General features: G+C 39.1%; 1 protein-coding gene across 1 annotated transcript in view; it reads left to right on the top strand.

Annotated features, from left to right (window-relative positions):
* Window positions 1–19790, top strand: part of LOC121385210 (aspartate--tRNA ligase, cytoplasmic-like) — a 49451-nt gene that overhangs the window by 10612 nt on the left and 19049 nt on the right. The window contains exons 2-7 of the mRNA XM_041515781.1: window positions 1846–1960; window positions 7905–8070; window positions 8501–8603; window positions 9269–9371; window positions 13060–13131; window positions 16649–16820. Coding sequence (XP_041371715.1) covers window positions 1846–1960; window positions 7905–8070; window positions 8501–8603; window positions 9269–9371; window positions 13060–13131; window positions 16649–16820 — 731 coding nt within the window. The remainder of the gene's footprint in view (window positions 1–1845; window positions 1961–7904; window positions 8071–8500; window positions 8604–9268; window positions 9372–13059; window positions 13132–16648; window positions 16821–19790) is intronic.

Here is a 19790-nt window from a genome sequence, read left to right as displayed (position 1 = left end):
TCTCCGTCTTTCTCTCTCCCTCCCTCTCCCTCTCCCTCCCTCTCTCTCTCCCTCCCTCTCTCTCTCTTTCTCCTTCCCTCTCTTTCTCCTTCCCTCTCTTTCCTTCCCTCTCGCTGTCTCTGTCTCTCTCTCACACACACACACACATGGACGGACACACACACACACAGAGACCAACACCAGGGTTGAAAATTGGCTAATGGCGATTTTAAAGTCTGGCAAGTATGGTAGCATGCAGTTAAAAAAGAAACATACTGAAACTGAATTGAATGACCAACGTGACAAAAGACAGACTACAGATCTGGCAGGATACCAATTATACAACATGTTTCAGCTTGTACGATTTTGGTCTGGAACTGTAAACAAATATACATGTAGCTCAAAACGTATTGTAGAAACTTGAATTTTGTTTTAATGTTTATTGGAATGGACTGGATACGACATAATTATCTAGTAGACCTATTTTCTTTACATTATTAAATGTAAAAATAAATCCTATTTAATTAGCTTACTATTATTTTATTCTAGAATAAAATCAAAATTTATCTTGTAGTTTTAACTCACACTAACAATGAAATTTTTCATTAAAACGGGGATTCTTTCACAAGTCAATTGATTGGCATGTAAATATAAAATTCATATAAAAAAACATAGTAATTTATTGAATTGTATCCATGGGTATTTGGGAAAATTGTGGATGATTCCATCAATCTTATCTAGTGCCTTGTCTATAGAACAACCATTCCCGAGAAAATCCTTCACTTGAGAGTGCATCCCTCTTGCATCACCATAAAGAGGACTGCCACTCTCAGACTAATTTACTAAAACATATGCAGTACTACCTTTTATGGTTTTAGTATCTTTATACTGCAATATCGATTACTTCAGAGACAATGCACGTCAAACTGCATAAATTCGCTGTTCTAGCATTTTTGTATTAAACATTATATTTAATCTGTATGATTTAATTGTAATTTGTTAAGAAATATTTTAATTTATAATGGATTTCTTTTTAAAAAAAAAGGTTTTTGGGTTTGTGTGGGTTTAAAACTTAATAATATGTTTTTTAATACGAATTTTAACTTCATTAATTATGAAGTTACATGCCAATTCATCGTTTTCCTTTTGACGTAAACGGACAATAATATACCTGGTTATTATTATACATGGTTGTTATTCAACAAAGAAAATTCTAGTTTTGATTTTCGCTGTGCAGTTAAATTGGAGGGCTAGTTTAATTTGAGAAGGGCCTGTAAGATTTTTCTTCAACTGGCCCTGCTGGCGACCATGGTTTTCATGTTAATTTTCAACCCTCACACACACACACACACACACACACACACAGAGAAGAAAGAAAGAAATGTTTTATTTAACGACACACTCGACACATTTTATTTACGGTTATATGGCGTCAGACATATGGTTAAGGACCACACATATTTTGAGAGGAAACCCGCTGTCGCCACTACATGGGCTACTCTTTCCGATTAGCAGCAAGGGATCTTTTATTTGCGCTTCCCACAGGCAGGATAGCACAAACCATTGCCTTTGTTGAACCAGATATGGATCACTGATTGGTGCAAGTGGTTTACACCTACCCATTGAGCTTTGCAGAGCACTTACTCAGGGTTTGGAGTTGGTATCTGGATTAAAAATCCCATGCCTCGACTGGGATCCGAACCCAGAACCTACCAGCCTGTAGATTGATGGCCTAACGATGCCACCGAGGCCGGCACACACACACACACACACAGACACACGGACACACACAGACATACACACACATCTCCATTTAATCTATTTGAAACCATAAGCAGTAAATAGATTATGTGATTTGTTTTCCAGACCCGATGGCGACGCCCCCCTGTCTAAAAAAGCCCTGAAGAAGCAACAGAAGGAAGCTGAGAAGGCAGCTAAGAAAGCTCAACACAAACTGGGTAAAGATCAGCAGTCGCATGCGGTGAGCAGCTCAGTCTTTTACAGTAATTTACACCACCAAAACGTTTATTAAAATAAACCAACATAAACTTGTTAAATAATATATCAGCTGTCGCATGGCCTCAGATTACAGTTATTTTCCCATTTGGTTTGTCAAAAATCTGGAAATATTCAGCGCAAGTTGTCTGCTGTTTGACTGTGATTATGTCATGGCAGACAGCTATGAAATGGCAACTATTTGACTGAAGTGACGAGGAGGGCATGTAGTTTGTAAACGTGTAACTTGTTGACATTGAAGACTTGTTTGTGGTAATTCAGGCCCATGCAAAAGTAGTGCTTTTTGTGTAAACTGGGTGTACTCCGGCCAGGTTTAGAGGGTGTGCTTGTTTAAACCAGTATGCTGGGAGAAAGAGCTGGACGACAGGGGTTGTCCTTTTAAGGGTATTTGTCCCCCAGGCAGACAAAGGTACATACAAAAGTCCACGGGCCTGCTGCTATTAATAAAAATGTTATAGCCACTAAGGCTATATAGAAACATAACAAAATTATTTGTGGTCTGTGGCTGCATGTGGTGAGCAGCTCAGTCTCTTAAGTCATTTTCACCCACAAAAAAATTAAATAAATCAACACAAACTTGGGGAAAGACAGGCCTTCTAGATTATGGTAGCCCCACTCCCATTGCTAGTGATATTCAGTGTTAGGCTAGTAAATAACTACTATAACTAGCCCAACGGCTAATGGGGAAAAAACCTTGGTCAGATGCTGCATTTAAGTCTTATTTTGTAAATATAAATATCCTGCCTCCTCTTCCCACCCCCAATCTAAGGGGGGGGTTTAAACTCTATCTCCCTCTTTAGATGACATATCTGATCATATATAGGCATTTTGCCTGTTGGCCAATCCCCAACCAGCATTATAATTGGGAATAAATATTGTTTAAACCACACACCACGACTGGTATATCAAAGGCCGTGGTACATGTATGTGCTATCCTGTCTATAGGATGGTGCATATAAAAGATCCCTTGCTGCTAATCGAAAAGAGTAGCCCATGAAGTGGCAACATCGGGTTTCCTCTCTAAATATCTGTATGGTCTTTAACTCCATATAACCGTAAATAAAATGTGTCGAGTGCGTTGTTAAATAAAACATTTCTTTGTGTAAACCATGTCTGATTATTACCTGTGACGGAGACAGCCGTCTGCACATTAACTTTTGACCGGGGTCTGAAACAACTGGAGTAGCACTTTAATGATCGAAAGTCATTGCATGGAGTAATTAACCCAAGACGGTTCCCCCCTATTAGTTACGTAGATGGTATCTGTATTGTTGGTATTTTTAGAGAATTAATATGGTCATTATTTTGCCACTGCCAAAGATGGGACCCAGCTGCCAAAAACCGAAAAAGGGGATATAAGCTGGGAGTTCTTTCTGTATAGGGACTTGGGTGGCAAGCATGTACAAGGAGGCAGTAGAAATGCTGTCGGCTGGGTGAACTATATTAGTCCAGTTGACATAGGTAACTATATTTTCTTGCTCTGTGGTAACTGAAAGGTATTTTGTTGTGGCATTCAAGTATTATAATTATGTGTATTCTTGTTTTGCTTAGTGTAGGAAGGACAGCTTTTAATCTAAGTCAGACTGATTAAAGTAAACTATAGGCATCGCTTACTCAAAATATATATAGTGGTTTATAATATCTATAACTGGTAATCCAAGTCCCATGACTTGGTAAACTGTAGGTTATTTGAATATTATTAGTGTGGGAAGGACTGCTGGTAAGCTAAGTCAGAACGACTAAAGTAAACTGTAGGCGTATCTTACCCAGAAGATTCGAATAGTTATAATATTTATAACTGGTAATCCTAGTATCATGACCTGGTAAACTGTAGGTCCTCTGAATATTGGATGTAGGGAAGACTGAGGATAATAATTAATTATTCCAAGGTTGGGTGATGTTTTAACTGTGAGGGGTAACTATATCCCTAATTGCCAAGTAATTAAGTTTACGTGTGGTGCTCAGCCTAGAGGTGGTGTGACACCGGTTGTAACAGGCCATGTAAGTGCTGTAACACTGATCTGGTATTATATAATACATATTTGAAACTAAACTTGTGTTGTCTTTCTAGTGAATTTAATTTTGGTTAATAGTATTAAATATATATATATATATACACACAATCTTGTTCCTTGAATACCTCTAGAGCCAGTCACTCGGGTAGAAAACTACCCGATACAGGGAGATCTATAGGTATATGTTGGGATATTTGGAGAAATACTGTTACACCCATTGCAGGTTTCTGATTCTGTTGCCGGGGAACCGAGTGATGGGAGCTGTTGCTGGTAACGTCGTTAGAAAGAAAGAAGTGTTTTATTTAACGACGCACTCAACACATTTTATTTACGGTTATATGGCGTCAGACATATGGTTAAGGACCACACAGATTTTGAGAGGAAACCCGCTGTCGCCACTACATGGGCTACTCTTCCGATTGGCAGCAAGGGATCTTTTATTTGCGCTTCCCACAGGCAGGATAGCACAAACCATGGCCTTTGTTGAACCAGTTATGGATCACTGGTCGGTGCAAGTGGTTTACACCTACCCATTGAGCCTTGCGGAGCACTCACTCAGGGTTTGGAGTCGGTATCTGGATTAAAAATCCCATGCCTCGACTGGGATCCGAACCCAGTACCTACCAGCCTGTAGACCGATGGCCTGCCACGACGCCACCGAGGCCGGTACGTCGTTAGAAGCTCCGTGACAGTACCATTAGTAAAATTGTATTTATTTAAAGGGCTAGTGAATTTTTAGTCATGATTAGTAAAAAAAATTAAATCACTGATCCCATGGCTAGTGGATTTTTATAAAATTCTACAAGTCCTGGAAAGACCAGCAGTCACATGCACTGAGCAGATCAGTCTTTTGCAGTCATTTACACCAACAAAAACATGAACACGTAAACTAAAACTTAACTTTTAGATTAGACTACTGAATTAATTTTTAACAAAAACCATGTTGAGTGGGTACAAGTTTATAATTTTTATTCACATATATTCACTTAAATGTTTTATAAATACATAAAATAAAGTTCATTTTTGAATCGGTAAGTATTATTTTTGTGGATTTTTCAAATTTTTATGATATTTTAGATCGGATATTGTTGATTAAAATTAGGCCAAAAAAATTAAAAGTCGCATTTATTTGTAGCCAGCTGTCCAGTATTTATGTCCATTATTCCCAGTAACAGTGGTTTTCTGACAAGATTTTAAAAAAACCAAAAACAAACTACTATTCATATCCCAATTTTTGTGTGATTTTCGTTGTGGTAAAACGATCAAATTTATTATTAAATTAGCTGTCACAATCAGCTTTCGATCCCTGTAAATAACCATGATATGCCGCCATTGTTGTCAAGCAAAAAAACACTTTTTCAATTAAAAATTCTGAGGTATTTTCCATTGAAAAACAAAGTTTAAAGACACAGGAAAAGTTGTCTTTCGTTTCCCATTAATAAATTGTTTGTCGTGTGCAAAATGGAGGGAAATATGAATTGGGGAATGCACTGTATACAGTGTACAGTATGTTGTGACAACAGGCAAGATATCTTGCCTGCAGTAGTCAGAAAGTTCAACTTAGTAAAGATCAGCAGTCGCATGCAGTGAGCAGCTCAGTCTTTTACAGTCATTTGCATTTAATAATAAACCAACACAGCTTGTACAACCAGAGGTAACAGGTTGTTTCTCCCTTATTTCTGGTTCACCTTGGTTGGTTTAACCCGAGTCGATTTGTACCTCTAACCGAGTCGTTTCACCCCATGTTTCGTTTCGCCCTTATTACTAGTTCACCTTGGTTGGTTTAACCCGAGTAGATTTGTACCTCTAACTGAGTCGTTTCACCCCATGTTTCGTTTCGCCCTTATTACTAGTTCACCTTGGTTGGTTTAACCCGAGTAGATTTGTACCTCTAACCGAGTCGTTTCGCCCCATGTTTCGTTTCGCCCCATGTTTCGTTTCGCCCTTATTACTAGTTCACCTTGGTTGGTTTAACCTGAGTAGATTTGTACCTCTAACCGAGTCGTTTCACACCATGTTTCATTTCGTCCTTATTACCGGCTATCTTAAAAAAGGTAACAGCAGGCCATAGTTTGCTTCCTGTTTCGAGCCCTGCTGTTGTCGACCTTAATTAAGTATTATTGTACAGGGTTTGTAGCGGTCTTTTAATTCCTTGAAAGTCTTAAAAAATTATTTTTTAGGCATTTGAAAGTCTTTGAATTGTAATAAAAGTGTTTAAAAGTCTTTAAATTCTCACAAATCATAGCCAAAGCAATAATGGTATCTTTTACAGCTGCATGCACTTGATATTTTCCAGTCACAAGGTTTAATCTGTCATGATGCATGTAATATAGCTAAATGTTTTGCCATGGACAGCAATGTAAACGAACTGATTTGGTATTTTTATCGCATTCTATTGTCGTTGACCGCTGTGTCAAAGTCTTTGAAAGTGGCAGGTAAAAGTCTTTGAACGTCTTTGAATTTGTTTGATCTTTAAGGCTATGAACCCTGTTGCAGCAATTATTAAGTGTTAATTTTGTGTACGTATGCTGTACATGAACAGGTGTAGTGCTCTCTTGAGGTACTTGTGTTACAGAATCAAACCACCTCAGGGTATCCAGTTTTTTCATTGTTCCAACCAATGCACTACGACTGGTATACCAAAGGCAGTGGTATGTCCTATCTTGTCTGTGGGATGGTGCATATAAAAGGCAGGATTTTGCTCAGTTGGTTGAGTGCTTGCTTGAGGTGTTTGCGTCGCATGAATCCTGATCAAACGACCCTGGTGATTTGGTTTTTTCTCATTCTAGCCAGTGCACCACAACTGGTCAAAAGCCATGGTATGTGCTATCCTGTCTGCGAAAGTGCATATAAAAGATCTCTTGCTACTAATGGAAAAATGTAGCAGGTTTCTTCTCAGACTATATGTCAAAAATGACCAGATGTTTGACATCCAATAGCCGATGATTAATAATAAATCAATGCTCTAGTGGTGTCATTAAATCAAGACAAACTTTAAAACAAAGTAAGTGTTAATTTTGTTTGACATCCAATAGCCGATGATTAATAAATCAGTTAATCAATGTGCTCTAGTGGTGTCGTTAAACAAAACAAACTTTTAATAAAAGATCCCTTTAATGGAAAATGTAGCGGCTTACCTCCCTATCTGTACATGAACATAACCCAAATCTTCTAGATTATGGTAGCCCCACTCCCATGGCTAATAATATTCAATGTTGGGCTAGTAAATAACTACTATTGCCATGCCCGACGGCTAGTGAACCTTTTTTGTCAAATGTTGCAGTTAAGTCTATTTTGTAAATATCAATATCCTGCCCTTGCTCCAACCCATCATTGTTTCTGTTTTTAAAGCTCTATCTGCCTCTTTAGGTTACATATCCAGTTATTACTATTATTTAATCAAATTGTATTAACTCAAAGTAATGTCGGGCTAGTGAATTTTTTATTGTAACTAGTAATGTTTTTTAATCACTGATTCCATGGCTAGTGGATTTTATAAAAATTCCTAAAGCCTAGTGTGTCTGTCTGTCTGTCTGTCTGTCTGTCTCTCGCTCTCTCTCTCGCTCTCTCTCTCGCTCTCTCTCTCTCTCTCTCTCTCTCTCTCTCTCTCTCTCTCTCTCTCTCTCTCTCTCTCTCTCTCTCTCTCTCTCTCTCTCTCTCTCTCACACACACACACGCACGTGCATATGTATACACATATTGTTTAATAAGTGCTTTATATACGAGTGTATAGCTTTAATTATGTATTGTTTATGTATATACAATAATACCATGTACAGCATAGATTCAAGGCCCCAACCTTGACCTTGCTTATGTTTCTGGGGACAATAAAAAAAAAAAAAAAATTAAAAATAAAAATTTCTAGAAGGCCTGCATGACCTATATTTTATGCAGGACGTTGAAACGGAAGACTATGCGAAGGATTTCTACGGGAATTTGCCGATGATCCAGTCTAGGGAGAAAGTGGACCGCACACTGCACCGAGTGAGCGGCCTCACGCCGAGTCGGGCCGACGAGAAAGTCTGGATCCGAGGAAGACTCCATACCAGTCGAAGCAAAGGTAGACAACTCTGTTGTCAGATATAAAAATAAAAACATTATTAATCTCTTACCAGTCCAACTGGAGGAGACTATAGGTTTTGTCTCCATCCGTCTGACCATCTGTCTGAATGTCCATCTGTCTGACTGTCTGTCTGTCTTTCTATCTGACTGTCTGTCCATCTGTCTGAATGTCCATCTGTCTATCTGTCTGTCTCTCTTTCTGTCCATCTGTCTGCCTGTCTGACTGTCTACCTGTCTGTCCATCTGTCCCACATATAATTTTCTAGACTTTTCTTTGCAATGCCTCAAGTTACTGAGGTGAAATTATGTGTACAGGTTTATGTGTTTTTGGGTTTATATAAGGCAAACAGTGGGGTTTGTTTTTTGTTTATTAAAGGCAAACAGTGTTTTTTGTGTATTAAAGGCAAACAATGTTATTTTGTTTAAAGGCAAACAGTGTTTTTTCGTTGTGCGACAACAGAAGTGGACGGTGCAGGCTCTAGTCTCGGTGGGTGACAGAGTCAGTAAACAGATGATCAAGTTTGTCGCTGCGTAAGTTTTTACTCTGTCGTAAGTTTCTACTCTGTTGTAAGTTTCTACTCTGTCATAAGTTTTTACTCTGTCATAAGTTTCTACTCTGTCGTAAGTTTTTACTCTGTCATAAGTTTCTACGCTGTCGTAAGTTTCCACTCTGTCGTAAGTTTTTACTCTGTCGTTTCTACATCATTCTTAAATTGTTGTAGATTTTACTCAATGCAGGATCGACCCTGTCACTTTCCACACAATTCTAGCCAATGCATCACGACTGGTATATCAAAGGCCGTGGTATGTGCTACCCTGTCTGTGCATATAAAAGTTCCTTTGTTTGTTTCAAGGGGCATGATGTAGCCCAGTGGTAAAGCACTCGCTCGATGCGTGGTCAGTCTGGGATCGATCCCCGTCGGTGAGTCCATTGGGCTATTTCTCGTTCCAGCCGGTGCACCACGATTGGCATAACAAAGGCTGTGGTACATGTATGTACTACCCTGTCTGTGGGATGGTGCATATAAAAGATCTCTTGCTGCTAATAAAAAAGAATAGCCCATGAAGTGGCAATAGCAGGTTTCCTCTCTCAATATCTGTGTGGTCCTTAACCATATCTCCGATGCCATATAACCGTAAATAAAATGTGTTGAGTGTGTTGTTAAATAAAACATTTGCTTCCTTGTTTGTTTCAGTGTGTCTAAGGAATCTATTATCGATGTGGAGGGCTACATCAGAACGGTGCCCAACAAGATTGACTCGTGTTCACAGGAAGACGTGGAACTCCATGTAGAACAGGTAGCCATCTTAAATTGTCTCCCTTGCATCAAAATGGACAGACAGCAAATTTTAATATTTAATATCCTACACTGATTACTGCTAATATCCTACAGAGATTACAGCTAATATCCTACACATATTACACCTAATATCCTACACATATTACACCTAATATCCTACACATATTACATCTAATATCCTACACAGATTACTGTTAATATCCTACACAGATTACTGTTAATATCCTACACAGATTACATCTAATATCCTACACAGATTACAGTTAATATCCTACACAGATTACAGTTAATATCCTACACAGATTACAGTTAATATCCTACACAGATTACTGTTAATATCCTACACAGATTACAGCTACATATTACAGAGGAAACCCGTTGTCGCTACTTCATGGGCTACTCTTTTTTTCAATTAGCAGCAAGGGATCTTTTATATGCACCATCTCACAGAGAGGGTAGTACATACCATGGCCTTTGATATACCAGTCGTGGTGCACTGGCTGGAACGAGAAATAGCCCAATGGGTCCACCGACAGGGATCTAAAATATCCTTCAGAGAGTACATTTAATATCCTTCATCATTCACGGATTACAGTTAATATCCTTTACAGATTACAGTTAATATCATTTACAGATTACAGTTAATATCCTTCACAGAATGCATCATATCCTGACACTCGTTTCGTAAAATCAATACAACTCCAATCATTTCTTTTATTATCCATATTACAAGGTGTCCAGATATGTTAAAAACAACCAGAGGGAGATGGTGTCATTTTGGTATGTTACATCGACTTCCATAGTCTTAGCTTTCTGCATTTCCATGTCTTGAGGGCTGGACGTAGCCCAGTGGTAAAGCGCTTGCTTGATGCACGGTCGGTTTAGGATCGAACCCCTTTGGTGGCCCCACTGGGCTATTTCTCATTCCACAACTGGTGTAACAAAGGCTGTGGTATGTACTATCCTGTCTGTGGAATGGTGCATATAAAAGATCCCTTGCTGCTAATTGAAAAGAGTAACACATGAAGTGACGACAGCAGGTTTCCTCTCTATATATCTGTGTGGTCCTTAACCATATGTCTTACGCCATATAGCCATAAATAACGTGTTGAGTATGTTGTTAAAACATTTCCTTTCTTCCTTCCTTCCATGTCTCGATATTTAGGGAGAAGACTACAGTTATTTGTGAACTTTCAAATGAGATTTGTGAATATCAGTTTTTGGCAGCATAAAGTAAAAATTTGTTTTGTTTCACGACACTGCTAGAGCACATTGATTTAATAATCATCATCAGCTATTGGACTATTTCATTTATTTCAACTTATTTTCGTGCTTATGTCCAAGCACACTGTCCTGGGCACACATCTCAGCTTTCTGGGCTGTCTGTCCAGGACAGTGGGTCAGTTGTTAATTGTTAGTGGTTAGTTAGAGTAAAGAGGGTGTAGTGGCCTTGCACCTACCTACTGAGTCGTTAAAACTCGCTCTGGGTGGGAGCCAGTACCAGGCTGCAAATCCTGTACCTACCAGCCTTATGTCCGATGGGATGGGATGGGAACTCGTTTAACGTGCCCATATCCACAGAGGTTCAGGCACGCCCACTTCGGACTTAGCCTCTGACTTCGCCAGTGACTAATTCCGGAGCAGGAGTGGGGGGGGATTGAGTTTGAAGTGGGCAGAATTTGGAAAAAAGCCATTTAGTGGAGTCCAGTGAGAGCGCGGACCGACTAGCAGACACCGAGTGAGGCCAAGCTGTGATTGGCTGAAGTTCGATTCCTTGGTAAAACCTGTCAAAAAACTAAGTCTACAGAGAATAACTGCATCCAAAACATGTCTGGACTCTAAAGTTAAGCCAAAAAGTGGTTAAGACTGCTCAGCCGAAAAGGTTTTAAGGTGATTTTGAGCAATTGATCGGGCGTCAAAGTAAAATGTGTCGGACTGTTTATAAAAAAAATAAACATAAGAATTTTGAACTCGGTCACAAAAAATTTAAAGTCCAACTAGCCCAAAAAAGGAGGTTGTTACCTGTCCTAGTTAAGGTTGGCGCAGCAGGACTCATGGCGAGGTGATGGACTGGTCAGGCTTGAAGTTGAGAAGTGCTGCAACAAAGAGCCTGAGGTGTCTATGGATGACACCTTTGTAAATACCCCGTAGTACGATCTTCAAGATGCGGTGGATAGTCGCATTGGGCATCTCTCGGGGTCAGGAATCCTTGCCTGAACAGTCCGTCCTGGTGCGCAGTCACAAAGATGTGGTCAATGTATTCGTCTGATCCAAGTTGAATTTGGTATTTTCCCTGACCATTGGGAAGTTTACGCCATTGTGTATCCGACCAAGGTCCCGTCAAGTAGGTGGCGTCGGAAAAATCCCCGATGACGGCATCCCGGTACTTGGCTGGTAGTTGGTTGCAAACAAGTGTCCAGTTGGCGGGGTCGGGTAGCTCCGGATCAGTAGCAAAGGAGACCTTTCTCCTCTTGAGTTCCGGTCGACCCGCCGTTGGTACAACAACAACTTGTGGAGGTGCTGGTGGGCTGGCTGGAGGCTCCGTGACAATCACGTGTCCAGTGTCCATCTCGGCTGGTGGGTCAACAGGAGGGATCTCCACTGTCAGTGGAGCTGACAGCTTTGGTCCCCCATGGTCCACTCCTGGCGAGTGCTTCAGTCTAGTAGCTGGGGGCGGCCGCGCAGAATGAACCGCCCCTGGTGGTTTAGCCACCGGGTTTGGATCACCCTGCATTGCCCCTGTCGGTCTCGTTCTCCTCTTCGGAACAGGAGGGACTGCCCCTGGCGGTTGAGCCGCCAAGTTAGGTACCCCCTGCGAAGTCTTAGGTCGCCGCCTCCGGTTTCTTCCCTTCGCTGCAGGTGTGTTGCTAATGCCGTAACACAAGGTTACTGTAGCATTGCCCCCATTGTACTCGATGTGGTACTTGGCCAAAGGACCAAGTACACGCAGCACAGCCCCCAGGGTGGGGGGAGAGAATTCACCACGTTTTCACTAAACAACCTCATAGCTTGAAAGTCAGCTTGGGTATGAGTCTGATGGCTTAACCACGACACCACCGAGGTGGGTAGGGATGGAATAAACTTTGTGGCAATGCAAAAGGGGTGAAATCTCCCAGCAAATGATTTCCTCGGGAGTGGCTGTTCTCCTACAGACAAGGCACTAGATAGAGATCCAAGGAATCATCCACTATTTTGCCAAATACCCATTAGACTGCTTTGTGCAGAGATACGGCCCTGATCATGTATTACTGTTTTGTCATTCAAATTACCTTGGATGTTCCATCAATTTCCTTAAAACCTGTATCGGAAAAAAAAGTTAACCTATGCATTTTGATGGTAATTTGTAAAGATGTTTTTCTTTTAATTTACACTGAACTTTTCCCCATAATAAAGTTTTATTTAGATGGTATGGGTTTATATGTTATGATTTTATATGAATTTATTTTAGCGCTGTCAAAATATAGAACATGTTTTATGTCTTCTGCTGCCAGATATGTAGTGTCTTTTGTCATATTCGAATCAGTATCAGCGTGTTTCCTTTTTTATCTAGACTCTAAAATCGATAGTCGCCCAATAGACTACCTTTGTCAAATTCTTAGTCACTCTTAGCCAATAAAAGTCGCCATGGGCGACTGAGCGACTGTTAATTTTCAACCCTGGTGTCTGTAATCATTCTCTACTTGCAGGTGTGGGTTGTGTCCCCGGCTGTTCCGAGACTTCCTCTACAAGTAGAAGACGCCAGTCGACCAGAAACTGAGGTAAGTCTGTGTGTGTTGTTATTGTCCCACCTTTATCAAGTAAAAACACGAGATATACGTACAGTAAACCACTGGGGCGGGACGTAGCCCAGTGGTAAAGTGCTCGCTCAATGTGCGGTCTGTTTGGGATCGATCCCCATCGGTGGGCCCATTGGGCTATTTCTCATTCCAGCCAGTGCACCACAACTGGTATATCAAAGGCCATGGTATGTACTACCCTGTTTGTTGGATGGTGCATATAAAAGATACCTTGCTATTAATCGAAAAGAGTAGCCCATGAAGTTGCGACAGCGAGTTACCTCTCTTAATATCTGTGTGGTCCTTAACCATAGGTCTGATGCCATATAACCGTAAATTAAATGTATTTAGTGCATCGTTAAATCATCCATTTCTATATATAGTAAACTACTCTTTATAACGAACCGGAAGAGATCATGATAGTTAGTTTGCTACAGCAGTAGTTCGTTGTACACATTTTCATAAGTTAGTCACTAATGTATAGGGAGATAAAACGGGACTTCACCATCAGTTTGTTCTGTGCATGTTACTTTTCCGATGGTGGTGACGGCGTCACATTTGTGTTAAAGTTTAACATTAAAATGTTCGTGTTTTGATCAGTATCTAGCGAACTGCACATATAAACATGAATAAGAGTTATGAACGGTGAAAACTCAAGGACGATGCACAGGGACTGTTAGTATGTTATAACCGGCCTCAGTGGTGTCGTGGTTAAGCCATCAGACATAAGGCTGGTAGGTACTGAGTTCGCAGCCCGGTACTGGCTCCCACCTAGAGTGAGACAGCCCAGATGGGTGTATACTACCAAATTAAATTCCATAGACGACAATAATAACATGTCACTAAAACTCCTGCCTGCAGCGTATCAATCGACATAAACGCCACGGATACAAATACTACCACCCCTCACCCTTAAAGTGAATCAGAAACAATTGGGCGTCAAGCTGCTCATTTCTGAGATAACGGGTAACGTCTATGACTACCCTAGTTCCACACAAAATTTGAGTACTTTTTTTTTTTACAGGTACCCATACATGTTTCAAGCACAAGGCTACTCGACACAGTGGTACCAGATGAAATAAAATTGCATACATTTTTTGCCCAGATGAAACTTCTTTTTTTACAACCAACACACTCACATTTATCACCAATCACAGAACTTGTGGTGTTCACTTCTCTATCAACAGTTGGGTGCACCTCGAACTTGAAATGACATGAAATAGTATGTTATTAAAGGTGGTCAGAAGAATGCATTATCAAAGTCTCAGCTTTTTACTAATATTGACCAATCTGTTTTTATATTTTTACTGGATTATATGGGACATATCTATTTACACCTTTTACATTATAATATGCATTGAAAATAATAGTCCGTTCTTTATCAACCAAACTTGGTTTGTAGTTAGGGGCGAGATGTAGCCCAGTGGTAAAGCACTCGCTTGATGCTTGGTCAGTTTGGGATCAATCTCCGTCAGTGGGCCCATTGAGCTATTTCTAGCTCCAGCCAGTGCACCACGACTGGTACATAAAGGTCGTGGTATGTGCTATCCTGTCTATGGGATGGTGCATATAAGAGATCCCTTGCTGCCAATCGGAAAAAGTCGCCCATGAAGTGCTGACAGCGGGTTTCCTCTCTCAATATCTCTGTGGTCCTTAACCATATGTCTGACGCCATATAACCGTAAATAAAATGTGTTGAGTGGGTTGTTAAATCAAATATTTCCTTCCTATCGATGTTCACCACAGTGCACCAGTTTTTTTTTTATGATAGTTAAGATATTTAATTCCACAGAATTCTCGTGTTAATTTGAACAACTGTCCGACTAATAAACAGAGAATCACATTTCAGATTAACGTGGCTGTGATATTGATGAGTATGTAGTTCATTTGAACGGCTGTCCGACTAATAAACAGAGAATCACATTTCAAATTAACGTGGCTGTGATATTGATGAGTATGTTGTTAATTTGAACGGCTGTCCGACTAATAAACAGAGAATTGCATTTTAAATTAACGTGGCTGTGATATTGATGAGTATGTTGTTAATTTGAACAACTGTCCGACTAATAAACAGAGAATCACATTTCAGATTAACGTGGCTGTGATATTGATGAGTATGTAGTTCATTTGAACGGCTGTCCGACTAATAAACAGAGAATCACATTTCAAATTAACGTGGCTGTGATATTGATGAGTATGTTGTTAATTTGAACGGCTGTCCGACTAATAAACAGAGAATTGCATTTTAAATTAACGTGGCTGTGATATTGATGAGTATGTTGTTAATTTGAACAACTGTCCGACTAATAAACAGAGAATCACATTTCAGATTAACGTGGCTGTGATATTGATGAGTATGTAGTTCATTTGAACGGCTGTCCGACTAATAAACAGAGAATCACATTTCAAATTAACGTGGCTGTGATATTGATGAGTATGTTGTTAATTTGAACGACTGTCCGACTAATAAACAGAGAATCGCATTTCAAATTAACGTGGCTGTGATATTGATGAGTATGTTGTTAATTTGAATGACTGTCCGACTAATAAACAGAGAATCACATTTCAAATTAACGTGGCTGTGATATTGATGAGTATGTTGTTAATTTGACCGACTGTCCGACTAATAAACAGAGAATCGCATTTCAAATTAACGTGGCTGTGATATTGATGAGTATGTTGTTAATTTGAATGACTGTCCGACTAATAAACAGAGAATCACATTTCAGATTAACGTGGCTGTGATATTGATGAGTATGTAGTTCATTTGAACGACTGTCCGACTAATAAACAGAGAATCACATTTCAAATTAACGTGGCTGTGATATTGATGAGTATGTTGTTAATTTGAACGACTGTCCGACTAATAAACAGAGAATCACATTTCAAATTAACGTGGCTGTGATATTGATGAGTATGTTGTTAATTTGAACGACTGTCCGACTAATAAACAGAGAATCACATTTCAAATTAACGTGGCTGTGATATTGATGAGTATGTTGTTAATTTGAACGACTGTCCGACTAATAAACAGAGAATCACATTTCAAATTAACGTGGCTGTGATATTGATGAGTATGTTGTTAATTTGAATGACTGTCCGACTAATAAACAGAGAATCACATTTCAGATTAACGTGGCTGTGATATTGATGAGTATGTTGTTCATTTGAACAACTGTCCGACTAATAAACAGAGAATCACATTTCAAATTAACGTGGCTGTGATATTGATGAGTATATAGTTCATTTGAACGACTGTCCGACTAATAAACAGAGAATCACATTTTAAATTAACGTGGCTGTGATATTGATGAGTATGTTGTTAATTTGAACGACTGTCCGACTAATAAACAGAGAATCACATTTTAAATTAACGTGGCTGTGATATTGATGAGTATGTTGTTAATTTGAACGACTGTCCGACTAATAAACACATAATAACATTTTATTTTAAAGTAACATGACTGTCATGTTGATGAGTGTTGTTAATGTTTCCCAGGATGCCCTAGCGCGTGTCAACCAGGACACAAGGCTAGATAACCGAGTGATTGACCTGCGGACGCAAAGCAACCAGGCGCTGTTCCGCGTGGAGGCGGGGTTGTGCAAATATTTCAGGAACTACCTTGAGAAGCAAGGCTTTGTGGAAATCCACACACCAAAAATTATATCAGGTAAAAATGTCTATAGTGTAATTTTTCAGCACTTATCAGGAAACAACAGCCTTTGTGTCCATTTCATATATCTAAAATAATATTAGGTATTTCAGTACTTATCAGGAAACAACAGCCTTTCTGTCCATTTCATATATCTAAAATAATATTAGGTATTTCAGTACTTATCAGGAAACAACAGCCGTTGTGTCCATTTCATATATCTAAACTAATATCAGGTATTTCAGTACTTATCTCCAGGAAACAACAGCCGTTGTGTCCATTTCATATATCTAAAATAATATCAGGTATTTCAGTACTTATCTGGAGAAGACAACAGCCTTTGTGTCCATTTCATATATCTAAAATAATATCAGGTATTTCAGTACTTATCTCCAGAAGACAACAGCCTTTGTGTCTATTTCATATATCTAAAATAATATCAGGTATTTCAGTACCTATCTGGAGAAGACAACAGCCTTTGTGTCCATTTCATATATCTAAAACAGTATCAGGTATTTCAGTACTTATCAGGAAACAACAGCCTTTGTGTCCATTTCATATATCTAAAATAATATCAGGTATTTCAGTACTTATCTCCAGGAAACAACAGCCTTTGTGTCCATTTCATATATCTAAACTAATATCAGGTATTTCAGTACTTATCTCCAGGGGACAACAGCCTTTGTGTCCATTTCATATATCTAAAATAGTATCAGGTATTTCAGTACTTATCTCCAGGGGACAACAGCCTTTGTGTCCACTTCATATATCTAAAATAATATCAGGTATTTCAGTACTTATCTCCAGGAGACAACAGCCATTGTGTCCATTTCATATAACTAAAATAATATCAGATATTTCAGTACTTATCTCCATGAGACAACAGCCTTTGTGTCCATTTCATATAACTAAAATAATATCAGGTATTTCAGTACTTATCTCCAGAAGACAACAGCCTTTGTGCCCATTTCATATATCTAAAATAATATAAGGTATTTCAGTATTTATCTGGAGAAGACAACAGCCTTTGTGTCCATTTCATATATCTAAAATAATATCAGGTATTTCAGTATTTATCTGGAGAAAACAACAGCCTTTGTGTCCATTTCATATATCTAAAATAATATCAGGTATTTCAGTACTTATCTCCAGGAGACAACAGCCGTTGTGTCCATTTCATATATCTAAAATAATATCAGATATTTTAATATTTATCTCCAGGAGACAACAGCCTTTGTGTCCATTTCATATATCTAAAATAATATCAGGTATTTCAGTACTTATCTGGAGAAGACAACAGCCTTTGTGTCCATTTCATATATCTAAAATAATATCAGGTATTTTAGTACTTATTTCCAGGAGACAACAGCTTTTGTGTCCATTTCAAGGTGTATACTACCAACTCAAATCCCATAGACGACAATAGTAACATATGTGGCTAAAACTCCTACCTGCAGCGTATCAATCGAAATAAACACCACAGATATAAATACTACCACCCTTCACCCTTAAAGTGAATAAGAAAAAAATTGGGGGTCAAACTGCTCATTTCAGAGATAACGGGTAACGTCTATGACTACCCTAGTTCCACACAAAATTTTAGTACTTCTTTTTTTATAGGTACCCCATATATGTTTCAAGCACAAGGCTACTTGAAACAGTGGTACTAGATGAAATAAAATTGCATGCATTTTTTGCCCAGATGAAGCTTTTTTGGGGGGGTTTTTACAATCGACACACTCACATTTATCACCAATCACAGGACTTTGGTGTTAACTTCTCTATCAAAAGTTTGGTGCACCCAGCCGGAAGTTATTTGGTTTAGTACTATCTATATATATATCTAAAATAATATCGAGTAAAATAGCAGTATTGTAAATATTCACAAATTACCTCGAGAAGCATCTTGTGTGGCCTCGTTAAATTATGCTCACTAAAATTTGCTGATTTATAGGGAATAACTGGTTACTGTCTTAAGATATCGGCTTTATCCTGCTCAGGTTAGAATGGTGAATGCAGTGAGGCTCTGCTGAACTGCATTCGCCATTCGACCTGAGCAGGATAAAGCCAATATCTTAAGACAGTAACCAGTTATTTCTTTTATCCTGCAATCCTACAGGAATAGTCCGAAAATCATTATTTATTCCATTTTTGTGTACACAAATTGAGTATCGTTAACCTAGCAAGGCTTTTGCCGTATGACATCATACAAGGTACATGACGTCATTCTTTGTAAGATACCGGCCTCGGTGGCGTCGTGGCAGGCCATCGGTCTACAGGCTGGTAGGTACTGGGTTCGGATCCCAGTCGAGGCATGGGATTTTTAATCCAGATATCAACTCCAAATCCTGAGTGAGTGCTCCGCAAGGCTCAATGGGTAGGTGTAAACCACTTGCACCGACCAGTGATCCATAACTGGTTCAAAAAAGGCCATGGTTTGTGCTATCCTGCCTGTGGGAAGTGCAAATAAAAGATCCCTTGCTGCTAATCGGAAGAGTAGCCCATGTAATGGCGACAGCGGGTTTCCTCTCAAAATCTGTGTGGTCCTTAACCATATGTCTGACGCCATATAACCGTAAAAAATATAATGTGTTGAGTGCGTTGTTAAATAAAACATTTCTTTCTTTCTTTTTGTCTTTTCTTTGTAAGACACTAGCTACATTCTGTCACATTCAAAAAGCATTTCTAAACTCCATAAACAAACATACAAGTTTTGTATTGTTATCGCAAAACTAAAATTTATTTGCATTTACTCAAAAGATTTAAAGAGTATGTTTATTGAAAATCTACTCTGAAATACTCAAGCCGAGTCGGGCTTACGTCACGTCACCTATATTTATGGTCACTGACCAAAAATATAGAGATTTATCTAGTCATCATATCTTGACAATGAATACAGTGATTGCAGGATAAATTGTAATTAAATTTAATCTATGGATACAATTACTAAGGACATTGAATTACATGTAGTTTGTGATAGGCGATAAC

This window comes from Gigantopelta aegis, chromosome 11 (assembly GCF_016097555.1).
Source record: "Gigantopelta aegis isolate Gae_Host chromosome 11, Gae_host_genome, whole genome shotgun sequence".
Lineage (NCBI taxonomy): Eukaryota > Metazoa > Mollusca > Gastropoda > Neomphalida > Peltospiridae > Gigantopelta > Gigantopelta aegis.
This window is presented reverse-complemented; position numbering and strand designations above follow the sequence as displayed.